Source organism: Takifugu rubripes, chromosome 8 (assembly GCF_901000725.2).
Source record: "Takifugu rubripes chromosome 8, fTakRub1.2, whole genome shotgun sequence".
Lineage (NCBI taxonomy): Eukaryota > Metazoa > Chordata > Actinopteri > Tetraodontiformes > Tetraodontidae > Takifugu > Takifugu rubripes.
Genome location: NC_042292.1, coordinates 9037461 through 9050161, shown reverse-complemented (window position 1 = coordinate 9050161; position 12701 = coordinate 9037461). Strand labels below are relative to the sequence as shown.

The 12701-nt window shown below is 42.9% G+C and overlaps 1 protein-coding gene across 2 annotated transcripts; it reads left to right on the top strand.

The window, feature by feature from the left end:
- The first annotated feature begins 4511 nt into the window (after positions 1-4511).
- LOC105416793 (small cell adhesion glycoprotein homolog) lies at positions 4512-7319 on the top strand. 2 transcript variants are annotated; one of them, XM_011606394.2, is made up of 4 exons: positions 4512-4666; positions 5107-5203; positions 6083-6124; positions 6212-7319. In XM_011606394.2, exons 2-4 carry the CDS (start codon positions 5113-5115, stop codon positions 6400-6402), a joined length of 324 nt encoding a protein of 107 aa, XP_011604696.1. In that variant the 5' UTR covers positions 4512-4666; positions 5107-5112; the 3' UTR covers positions 6403-7319. The 2 variants fall into 2 exon arrangements, with proteins under 2 accessions (XP_011604696.1, XP_011604697.1); XM_011606395.2 differs by having other exon boundaries at positions 4588-4784.
- Positions 7320-12701: the final 5382 nt, after the last annotated feature.

The following is a 12701-nucleotide window of genomic DNA, read 5'->3' as shown; positions in this document are numbered from 1 at the left end:
TAATAATATGAAACATTAATGATAGAAGGGTTTTCACACTGAAATGATCACTAGTGTTTCTAGTAAGGTGGATAAAATGTCTGATGGATGTTGTTGCCTTTAAACCCTGACTGACTGATTCAGTCAACAGTCTGTTGTGTTCATCCTGTACACCTGTTCATTGTCATGAGCTCAGGCTAATTAGCCCAAACTGGAAGGAGAAATATAGGCCACGGAGTAGGTAAGTGTGTGTGTGTGTGTGTGTGTGTGTGTGTGTGTGCGTGTGTGTGTGTGTGTGTGTGTGTGTGTGTGTTTGTGTGTCCATAGGACACTGCACTCTGATCCAGGAGTGTCTAATCCCGTTGGGGGGTGAGAGTGGAGGCAGTAGAGGATTATGGGATTACGGAGCGCAAGGGCAGATACGACATGAGATGGCCACTCTGCAGCAGCACGTCACCGGCACGTTTCAGGGGTTACTATGGCAACAGATACAAGTTGCACCAGCAATATGTCTTCAAGTGTAAAGACCGCCCTCTTCTGGGGAAAAAAAAAAGCTTTGTCACGTGTTAAAGAAAGCAACAACTGCTGAGAGCAGCAGGTTCTGCTTCATGCGGCGGCTGCCGGTCCAGTTCTGGCCCCAGGAGAAAGATAACTTTGCAGCCGAGCAGAACCAACCACAGAACCTGCCTGGCAAAGTCTTTAAGCAATCAATGGAATTGATAATTAGAATTTTAGGAGAAACTGAAGAGCTCTGCTCACCCGGACCTTTGCAAAGGCAACACTGCCTCCTATAGTTACAATTGCAAAATTACAAGACAATTGTAAATAGTATTTATGTCTGTATTTAGAAAAATGAGAAGCTAAAATACTAAAACTATGCTTTTAGGATGATTAAATATTTAAGTAGTCGCATATTTATTCTCAATAATACATACTAAAACTATGCTTTTATGATTATTAAATATTTAAGTAGTCACATATGCATTCTCAATAATACATACTAAAAGAACTACATTGCAATTTTATTATTTTTTTATTATAACACTCAAACTGTAATAGATAAATCATGAAAAGAGATTTTTGCCTTGGAAACTGGTGCCTTCCAATGGCAAATTTAAGGATTATAAGTGATTTTTTTTCCCCAAAACAGATTTGAGGCCAAATGTGACAAAAACATTTCCGCTGCAAATATAAGGGTCAAAGGTCAGTGTTACGGTTTGGGTTTTAACAGGACCCGGAAGCAGGCAAGAACGCAGTGATAAAAAGTCCAAAACTAAGTTTTATTTAACAAACACAAAAACATCGGCCCTCCTGGACTGCAGGGAAGCACTAATTCAAACTTCTGGGGCGCACAGAGAACTCCAGCACAGAGCCAACACAGGAGTCCGGTTCTGCACATTTCACAAGTCCAGCACGACGGCACAGAGACCTCAAACAACCAAGGAAACACACCAAAGACAAGACACCGAAATACTCCAACACAGGTAGGCAGGCGCTCCCTCCTTAAATAGGTGGCCTGATGGACATTGGCAACAGGTGCACCTGCCTGCAGCGCCAGCTGTTGCCCCTCGACTCCTTCACGCCCCCTGCAGGAAAAACCAAACCACCCGGAACCCTGGATCCCAACAGTCAGATGGAACACGGGTTCATTTTATAAAACAGAGACGTAAATGATGCCAAATTATGTTATATTAGATTTATTGTATATAAAAAACAAAAAAATCTCAGAATGTGATTGTTGATGAATGATGACTCAGCAGCTCAGGGGGACGTCTGGACGCCAACCGGTCTCCAAGGACGCCATCTCCATGGAGACAAAATGCTCAAAAGATTAAAAGAAAGAGGTTGTCTTTGATACAGGTGACTTTAACATCAGGATCATCACCATTGAACTGGAAACCTCTGGTGACAGTGGCAGAGAGGAGAACTATTGACAAGCTGCGGAGCATCATGGACAATGACCGCCACCCTCTGCACACTGTCATCCACAGCCAGAGAAGCCTGATCAGCCAGAGGCTGCGCCTCCCCAAGTTCAGGACCAACAGACTGGGGAACTCATTCATCCCCCGAGCCATCAGACTGTTCAACTCCTCACAGGGGGGGAGGAGGGCCAACAGGAGAACTGGAACATTTTTATAGTTTTATATTTATATTCATATTCTATTTAATTTATTCTATTTTATTTCTTATTTTATTATATTTTTATTATCTTTAATAGGTTTAATGGGGTGTAATGGTGGTGGGAAATTTTGTAGATGCTTGTAGATCTTTGGAGATGCTAATTTCCCTGGTGGACACCCCCTAAAGGGATCAATAAAGTACTCTTGAATCTTGAATCTTGAATCTTGAATCCTAAAGCATCACTTAAACACTGTTCACACAAAAACAAACATGTTTGTGTCTTTATGCCGAAAACATAAAATCAATCAAAATGGCCTCCCTTGGCCTTGGCCATCGTCCCTGTAATCTCTGCCCATAGCTCTGCTCAGAAGGTCAGAGGTCACAGGCATTCTTGGAGTATTCAGACTGATAATAACCTCTGCTGAACACGAAAGGGGATTGAAAAGGTCTTTAAATGTCATCTACCCTCAGTTAGACTCTGGTGAGCAGATCCATGGTGGACTCATCTCAACAGCAGAGGCCATCAAAGGTCACATTTATTTGTGTCTGCAAACTGGCCACACCTATTTGCTCAGCGCAACCCAGAGAATCTGCTGTCTGTCTGTCTGTCTGTCAGAAGACGTTCACCAAACAATGTTGCTTCTGACATGAAGCAGCAGAACTGGTTTCATCTGCTGATGCTGACTTCATGACCTGCTCTCTACCGCTCATGTGTCTGCAGGTCCTGGTGAGGGACATCAGCAGAACTGGTTCAGTCAACGGTTTGTTGGGCCGAACGCTCACACCTGCGCTGGAACCCAGTCCAGTGATGAAGATCAGCACTTCATCACTGGACTGATACGCAGCCGCTCCTGTCATCAAACTGACGACCTTCCGACAGGAAGTCTCCATCCGATGCTGAGGCGAGGACTTGGAGCTGAATGGCGAGAGCTCATTATCACAATACGCTCGTGGAACTTTTCAACAAGATTAAAAGCAACTTGATTAACCCAGCTGTCCGTCAGGCCGCGCCACCGTGAGCTACTTTGAAACCCTGCGAGTGAAGTGAGGATCGTAGCAACAGCAGCTAGCAGCTCTCATCCACCAAACTGAACACAATGGCCAAAATATCCAGTAAAAAGGGGAACTAAGACTTTTTACAGTCATTTTTATTTTAAACGTCAGCATGGAGAAATCCAGGAAACTGATCTAAACACTGAACATGTGTTTAGAATGTTCTCCAAACAGGGGTCCGTCCTTCTTGGGTCTGTTCTCAGTCCACTTCAGTTCTGACATATGAACACACGTCTGCAGGGGCCCAAATCGACAGAAGGGTATTTGATTCGTGAACAAACGTGAGCACAATTCTGATTGCTGACAAATAGTCACGCACTGTAAAAGCAATTCACAGCTTCCTCAGAGCAGAGCACAGACCTGTGCCAAGCACCTCATTTCCCCACATATTTTGACTTTTGACACCCATAATATACCGTATTTAGACAGAAGTGAGGCACGGTTACTTAACAGTAGGTTGCTTTATTAACAAAGACACCTGGCTTTTATCTTTGGAAGATCAAAGGTCAATGTCCCTTCGGAAGCTGGAACATCACCAAAGTTTAAGCTTAAATTTAAGCCAATTATCCATATTTCTTAAAAATTTCATTAAAATCCATTAACTTTTTTAATTATTTTGCTAAACGTCAAACAATTCCAGCCTGTCACAGAACCTCCTTAGCAGAGGTTAAAAAAGGCTGAACACACTCAGTCAGAGGCCGGACATGATGGGAAATGGTGTCTCTGTAACTCCCATTTGCTGTTGGCTAAAGTATCTGAAAAACTCCTGTGATAAATATTGATAAATAGCAAATATTGTACAATGTTAGTCAACAACTGATAAGACTGTATTCAGTGGTAATTTGATCAAATTAATTAGGCTTTATTTGCAGTTTGGGAGGTTGGCGGTTCTAAAAAAATACTTTAAGTCAACAACACAGCAGCTGGGCAAGTTTTCCAGCCACATATTTAAAAAATAAAATAAGAATATCAAATATTGGTTACAAAGTTGGTCTCCACTCCACCTATAAATCTGTTCTAACATTTTCAAGTAGCAGGTTAGCTGAAAGTTTGGGGGATTGTTTATTTTTAAATTCACCTGCAAACCTTCAGAACCTGTCAATTAAGATAATTATGATTCTAAAATCCTTTAAAAAAAAACTGGATTAGCTAAAGAATTGTATCAAAACATATTTCAAAAATAAAGATTTGGTCCAACAGTTGGGAAATTACAAAACAGGCAGTGTGTGTGTGTGTGTGTGTGTGTGTGTGTGTGTGTGTGTGTGTGTGTGTGTGTGAAGGCTGTTTTGCATCACAGGGGTGGAGTCACCCCTACTATTGGCTGGGGAACAGTCCCGGACTCTAGGGACTGACACCACACCCAAGCCATCCGTGTGTGTGTGTGTGTGTGTGTGTGTGTGTGTGTGTGTGTGTGTGTGTGTGTGTGTGTGTGTTTGTTGTGCTGTGCTGTGCTGTGCTGTGCTGTGTTTTATATCTTGAATGACGAGTGCTATCTTGCAGAGTCTGAGAACTGGTGAGTTCTTCTTGTTTTTTTGTGCATTTCAGAGTTTCAGAGGAAACTTTCAGGATTATAGCTGTAGGACTGATAATCTCTGAAGAAGAGCTGCAAATTGGATGCATCCTTGCAGAAGGTATTTGAAGTATTTGTCAGGCGTGTTGTTAGCTTTTCATGCGTTCAGTCCAGAATAATATAAAATCTGAGTCAGAATGCAGAAAGCAGGCAGGACAGTTAGAGCCCTGCAGGCTGTTTCAGGAGGTGTGACGACTGTTTTCAGGACAGAAGATGTTTTTCTATCCCCTCAAACTTTCAGTTTATCATGTGTGAAAACTGACACGTTGATCGGAACAGTTTTGCAGGCAACCCGAGCTAATGCTAGCAAGGAAAAGCTTTGGAGTTTAACATTTTAAAAGGAAATGCATGGATACCATAATGAAGATGTTTTTGTTGTTTAGGTTGACATGGACATGCAAATGACTCCTCCCTCTGGGGTCACCCTGTCCCAAACTTCTCCCCCCCTCATCAAAGCTGTAACCGAGACGGTCACGCAAGGTGTGTGAGTTTTTCCTTTGAAACCCTAAAAGTACGAGTGACCCTCTATCCATCTACAGTCAAGTAAAACTAACCATCTTAAGCTAATGATGACTAATTTCAGTTCTAATTTAATCAAATGCCAAATATTTAGCTTCAAAAACAAATGTTCAATAAATCAACAGAATTTCTGTTAAATAGCTATTATTGTTTTGCCTCCGTACCCCTCAGGATCATCTAACGACCCCTCAGGGTCCCTGAACCTCAGGTTGGAAACCTCTGAGCTTTAATCAGGAAAAAATGTTCAGGAATGTTTTACTTCAAATACAAACTCTGAATTCATCTGTTTCAGTTAGATGTGCTCAGTAGTTTGTGGCATCGGCTTCAATTGAGCGAGGTGACCATCAGGGAGGGTCTTATCAGGCCACAAGGGAAGGCGCACGTGTGATGCCTTCAGGGTCTGTCGGCGTGGAGATAAGCGCGGGTACACTCGGGACCTCATCTCCATGGTTGCAGAGGGGGCAGAAGGGGAACGAGTGTGTGAAGAACAGCCATGAGGGAAATAATTCAAGAGAAAAAAGTTCTATAGGATAGAAAACTGAAGTGTCAACGCAACAGAAGCCACTCGTGTTCGTGTTGACCTTTAATCTAACACGTGAACGACACTCATATATCCTGGTCTGCACACACACCATGTTGTAAACATGCTACATAGCTGGCTGGTCTGTTTGTTCAGAAAACCCTTTAAAATGACCTTTAATGCAGACGTGAACTAAAATTGATCGAGTTTGATGTCGCGGGCTTTAAAAGATTAGCATTGAAGCTAAAGTATTAGCAGCCTTGATTCCGTCCGCCTTTGAAAGCGTAAATGGAAAGATTCTCAGCGTTTGTTGGTTTCAGGTCTCGACACAGAGGAGGGAGACGTCGCAGCCTTAGTTGGAGGTAAAGAAATAACGCTGAACACTTTTAACTGATGCGAGCTGTTGCGCTGGACACGTGAGCTGCCTCGTTTGTCCACCCTTCCTGCAGGAGTCATCTGTGCTGTGCTGCTTCTCCTCATCTCCATAATGGCTGTGCTGCTGTGGTTGATGTCCAGACAGAAAGGCTCCTACGACACCAACGAGATGGACGACGACGCCGAGGGCGCCGATGAGGAGTCAGACGGTTCTGATCCAGCTCTGCAGATGAAGGAGCCTCTGACCATTAGGGAGGAGGAGTAGAGAGGAGCGCAGGATGAAGGACTGGAGGTTTTTTTTGTTGGAGTGACAGGGGGATGAGAGTCGACCACAACTCAGAGACGGAAAAATGTGTCAAACACTTAAAGGCAAAGATCGGAGCCGATCTTTGTTGCAATTCTGTTGCTTTCGACGGATTCAAAAGTAAAATGTTTTTTCATAAACTTCTGTACTTGACTGACGGGTTTAACCTATGATAGACGTAAGGCTGACTATCCATACTAATAAACTCCACTCTGGAGCCCATTTTTTGTATAGTTTTCATTTTGTTTGGTTTTCTGCCATCCTCATGTAAACAGACAGCCAAGACGGAACGAAACTTTTGCCTTTACACCCGAAAACGTTGTGGTATAAACGGGGTCGAAGAGGGAATCCAACTTGTTGGCGAAAGAATATGGAGAAGAGATCCAGATGTTCATTCTTAAATTGGCACAAAGAGCAAAGTGGACTCGAAGGCGACCTGATTGTAGAGGTCAAAGGTCAATGCAGCACTAAACTTCTTAACGCTTCGGTTCTGTGTGATTTTACTGCGACAATTATGGAGTCAGAGTTCAACATTGTCTCCCTCTACTGTCAAAAAAAGAAATGACACTTAGTGGAAACGTTATTTTTAAAATATGAACTATTTATTGGACGCAATAAACAGAGTTTTCCCATCATGCTTAAACGCATAGACGATATATGAATGATTTCTATGGGAAAACATGACTGAAGGAGCCGTGTTGTGCTGTGAAACCACCACTGTCCTCTAGATGGCAGTGCTGCTATCAATAATGATAATTAACGGAGAGGCAGGAATAAAAACAACATTGGAGAAAAAAAATGTGTTGGCATTTGACGCCCAGTTAGCTCATCTTGTCGAAACAGCGAGTGTGTTGACATTAAATATTTATTCTCACAGTTAATATGTGTGTCTCAGTAAAACACGGTCATTAAATCCACCTGACAGCTGTTAATAAACTAAACACACACGCCCAAACGGCTTTCTGCTCAACAGGAAGGCCGTAACCGTGGCAACAGCATGAGCCCAGTGAGCCCCGACAACAAGAACCAGGAGCAGGATGAGGCCATGTGAGACCCACAACAGCAGAGAGGAGCTGCAAGACGTCAGTTTGTGGTCACATCTTCTCAAAATCAACCTTGTTCTTTGTTTTACAACCTCAAGAAAACAAGCACGTTGTGTGTTCTTGCTGTGTCTGTCGCACGTGGAGCTGTGTTCTTCTCTGTTCTTCACCTCTCACAGGTGCTTTATTTATCTCAGATTCTCGATTCCTGTCAAGTTCTTTGTTTATCTCGGAATCTTTCTTTCTTTATTTCAGGTTCTTCTCCAGGTGAAGGTGTGAGCACCAACACTGACGGAGCCACTGATGAGTTCACGGCTCTCTGCTTATGTGCTAATCTTTGCTAAATCACAGCTACCTTTTTATTCACTGATGCATTTGTTGTCTTTTAAAAATGTTTTCAGTAGTTGTTTTTTGTCTATTTGTTTAGTAATGAACTGAAGTTTGTAGTTATTGTGATGAACAGACTGATGTATTATTGTCTGTGGGAGCTTTTTTTGTAATTTGGCTGCTAAAACAAATACGACACCACGTGTGCGTCTGCATATAATCTGTTCGTGTGGCATCGTTCGCTTTGTCATTGTGGCAACAATGACAAAGCAATTGTCATCTCAAAGGAAACATAAATCCTCTTCAGTGTTTCTAGTTTCACGAAACATCAAAAAAGCTTTTTCTTGACTCGTGATGCAATTGGCTGCATTAGCTGTGGAGGCTAACAGAAGCAGCGATTTAGCTTTGCTTCATTTAGATTCTGAGACACTAATAAGCTTTTTAAAAATCATAATTTTATGATTAATAATGTTTTTAAAAAGTTTTATTCCCTGACAAGTTGTGATAAACACAATTACAAGCTAACAGTTAGTTTAGGTAGCATTTCTTTACCCCAAATAGGTTGCAAATGCTCTAATTCAAAGTATCTGCTTCCTCCCAAAACTGAATCTATACTGTCTATCCAATGTAGAAACATCACACTAAGACTTTTCTAAATGTTTTTTTTATTATTAAACTGTGATCTGACATCTGTTGCAGGGTTTATATTTACTTTGGTGCAAGAAAACTGCCTAACAAGTTGTGAAAATAGTGAGTGAAAATGGGCTGTGATCAAAATGTCAAACAGCTGCTTGAAGTAGACATAAAGTTTAGAAGTAAATGCTATAATTAGATGGAATTCTTTATCTGTTTTCAAGTTTATGTCAGCTGGGGAAAAAAATCTAACTTTTGGAGGTTTTGCTTTCGCAGTTGAGAGAGGAAAAGAAAAATGGAATCATTGATTTATGATTCACATACTTGGGATTTATCAAGTGTGTCTCAGAAACGAGCACAGTTACCGGCAACAATCTCGCATTGACCGAAAAAATGAGCCCAAAATGTTCGGCGAGGAAGAGATCAAAGAGGGAAAAACCCCACTGATTTTCCCTAAAGAGCTTTTTATATCACAGTCTTTTCCAGAGGTTTTCCGCTCACACATCCCATAAAACCTGCAGCGGGATTTGAGGTGTCCGTTCTTACTCATCATTTATTTAGGACAGCAAATGTGCAAGTTTAGCTCAGAACAGTTTTAGTCTGTAGCAGCATTCAAAGTTTTAAATCCCCAAACAAGGCATTTATGTTTTTAATTCAGGTAAAAGGTACGATTTGTCAGAAGTGTATTATGAAACAGCTGCAGCAGCTTATCCAGAGAAAAACCTTTTCCGGAAAGTCTTGACCTATTTTTCTGACCAATGACACAAATAAATCCATCTTGCGTAAAACGAGCCAGTGTGTCATTTGTGTCGTTTCTCTGCGACAGCGATCACCAAGAACACGTCAATATTGGCCTTTTGTTCCTGTCGGATTCAGAGGAGACGCTTTGAAATCCCATTCCCTGTCCTGATGAGCTTCGAGATTCCCTGGAGTTCGGATGCACCTGCTCGATCCTTTTAAACGTGGAATGTTGAAATTTTATACCGGGCGCTTCAGTTGCTCCACACATTTGTCATGCTAAGGCTGAGCCAAGCTAATTAGCGTGTTTTTGGTCTCCTTTCAAAACCTCAAATTTATCAAACGTTGGAGGCTAAATGTTAAATCAGGGTCTTGGAAAGGTGTCAGCTGAATTCCGCAGGGGTGATCGAGTTCATGGGAAGCCACAGTCGGATCGTTGGTGTGTGTACGATACTAATGAAAGCCAGATGGGTGGAGAGGCCAGACGAGCGCAGTCTTGGCGTGTGTTTTTGTGTGTGGAAGATGGTGGGATGGGCCCGGGCTCGTGTGGCTCATCCCCGCAGACCCAGGACACGCAGGCCTTCGCTGAAGTCGCCTCCCCGACAGGCAGCTCTACACCAGGTTTCTGTTTCTGTTCACGGCAATAAATGTTTTCCTCGCTGTCTTTCGGAACCTTTAACTTCTAATTTCTCGAATCGGCCTGAAGAGGTCGTGTCTGTAAATGTGTTCGAGGCCTGTTGTCTTGTGTTCACGACTGTGAGTGTTACTGCTGCTATGTTTCCTTCTGATGATGATTATGATAATGATGATGATGATGATGATGATGGATGTTTCTGGTCCAACCATGTGGCCACATGTCATCGTGAGTCATCGTGTAACAGCTAATAACAAATAACTCCTTCAAAAACCTGAAAGACCAAATTAATCTTACATTTGAATCACTGCAAAATAACAAAAACAGGATTTTGTCTGACATTTTGTTTTTGTTATTTGTTCAGATTAGCATTGGCTGCTGCTCTTTGCATGTTAGCAACTGCAAGTGTAAATACATTGCTGATAATGGAATTTACTGTTGTTATTTGGTAAAATAACACTAAAAAAGAATCTTCTGGGGGGGGGGTTAAATGAAACCAAGCGAGGTAGCAGTTGAAATGAGGTTAGTGGGTAATTTGCCAGCTGAGTCACAATTTTCCAAGAAGTTGACCATTGTAAATGTGAAGTTTTCATGGATTTCAAAGCTGTGAGTCATCAACCTTTTCATTGTGGCTGAGCAGAGCCACTCGCTCGCCTGAAGAGAGCCGAACAACCACTCGCCCAAACCGATTTCTGCTAACTTCCATCTTGCATAAAAACATGTGTCTGCGACTGAAAGGTGGAGCTCAACCTCTCCGTGTTTTTATCTGCTCTGCTCGAGTCATGAAAGACCTCCATCGTTTCGCAAAAACACCCGTTTTATTTTCCAGACGGTTTTGGCCGAGAATGAGTCACGAAAACTTCGGGGTCTGGCAAAGAGCGCCACTGACAGCAGCATTTCCCAGCATGCCTGGTTAATCACATAACAGGGCGACGGGCTGGAAGGTCCTGGAAACACATCGCCCCAGAAGGTTCACCAGAAATCGCCCGCATCGAAACCACTTCTGGACGCACTCTGGGTGCAGCTCGCCTTGCAACCACAATGTAGGAGCACAGGGGGCGCTGTTCTCCCTCTGGAGCGTTTGGGTTTGGGAAGTTTTTTGGGTTTTTTTACAAAAAGTTACATGAAGAGGATGTTTTGCATTGTAATATGCCCTCTCACAGCCTCGCCAGGGCGGTTGGGATGATCTTCGTTGGATCTGTGCGATGGAATAGATATGCTAGCTCGTTGTCAAAAATGCAAATCCGCGACAATCTTGATTTAGCTGTTTTGTTCAAACTTGAGAAATTGTGTGACTTCAACCTTGTCTTTTCATTATTCAAATCTACAACTGTCACCAAGCCTGTAGCGCTTGAAAGAGATAACAGGTTTATCTATGAATGTCCCCACGGTGTCAGAATCGGAGCATCAGCGCCAGTCCGCCCAGCAAACCTTCACTTCTGACTTTTACTTTCTGGGCTTTCCTAAACCTGTGTGCCACACGATCACAATATGAGCACTGTTTGGCTTTAATCCCAGGTCTGTCAGGTGGAGTCAACGCAGGTGATGACCAAATTCCACTGTTGTTTCGCTAAGGATTATCACACGTTCAACTTCAGCAGCTTAATCCTGTAAATCCTGTCAATAATGATGAATCAGAAGGTCGCGGCAACACATTGTGCAGCAACATCAGACCGAACACGCAGAACTTTCTCTCTCCTCCATTCACCATAATGAATCAACCTGGCGTCACCTCAGCTACTTAGTGCATTTTGTGATGCGGAACTGCGATGAATAAATATTTGTCAACCCTGGCGAACTGTAAATCCTGTCAGTTTAATGCTTGAGAAAATCTCCGATCCACCATCCACCAACAGCCGAGGGCGCAAACGGAGAAATCCCCTTTATCTGAGACAGCTAGCGTGGAGCTAGCGCACAGCACTGCGCTTTTAAAGCTCCCTGTTGCTCACCGAGCCTCTTTATTCCTGTTTCCATGAACCCAACCATTATTGATGTCCTAGGTTCTCAATGAAGATGAGGTATTTACAGGTTTGTGTTTGAAATCAGTAAAAACAGCAGGGATTTGCTCGTCGCTACCTGGTTGTTGTTGCTTCTTTGTCCACTTCTGAAATCCGAAACGGCTTTTTGGTCAAAACTCTCAGACAGAAGAAGTCTCAAATTAGCAATGGGCCACCGACAGGACCGAAGGATGTAGATCAAAACATGATTAAAGGTCAGAGCCTCTTCAAATTACAGGCCTTGTGCAGCCATGTTGTTTTCCACGTTAGGCTCCGACCTGCGGCTCAGGCTTCAGCCCTGGTTAGCGATGGAAGCCTAGCAGCCCCAGAGCGACGCCACAGCCCTGGTTGACTGGTGTCCAACGCAGGCCTTTTCTGGTAAATTGGTGGCAGATGTTGGCCAGTTTTGGAGCTCTAACAAGATCCAGTGGTTGGTCGCCTCCTTTTACTTGAAGAGGTTTTCAGTGCCTCTGGATTTTGAAACAGTTTGACTGTTTTTATTCTGTATTCACTTCCGAGCAGAGGTTTCGGGAAATGACTTGTTTGTAGAGTCGCCAATAAAATTTGGGACAGGCTGGGTTTTTTTGTTTTTTTTTAGCATTAAGCACGTTAGAAATGCTGACCTCAAACCTCCCACCTCCACCTCTCTGGTGATGGGAGCTGAAAAGGTGTTTTTGGTTTGATTAAGACGGCAATGACAGGCGTCTTCATGACCTTTCACCTTTACAGCACCGTGGGCATCGTCTGAAGCGTAATTGAAGGTGTTAAAGCTCCGCAGCCGCTGCGATCTTATCTGCTGCTGTTTGTCGGACACATTTGTTTCTTGCTGCAGTTTGCGGCTTGTTTTATTGTGTATTTATAGTTTATTTACTGTGGTTTCAGGGTTCTTTA

Coding starts and splice junctions, on each gene's coding strand:
- LOC105416793 (XM_011606394.2), top strand. CDS start 5,113: ATGGACATGCAAATGACTCCTCCCTCTGGGGTCACCCTGTCCCAAACT. Junction 5,204..6,082: donor AACCGAGACGGTCACGCAAG/GTGTGTGAGTTT, acceptor TGTTGGTTTCAG/GTCTCGACACAGAGGAGGGA. Junction 6,125..6,211: donor CGTCGCAGCCTTAGTTGGAG/GTAAAGAAATAA, acceptor CCCTTCCTGCAG/GAGTCATCTGTGCTGTGCTG.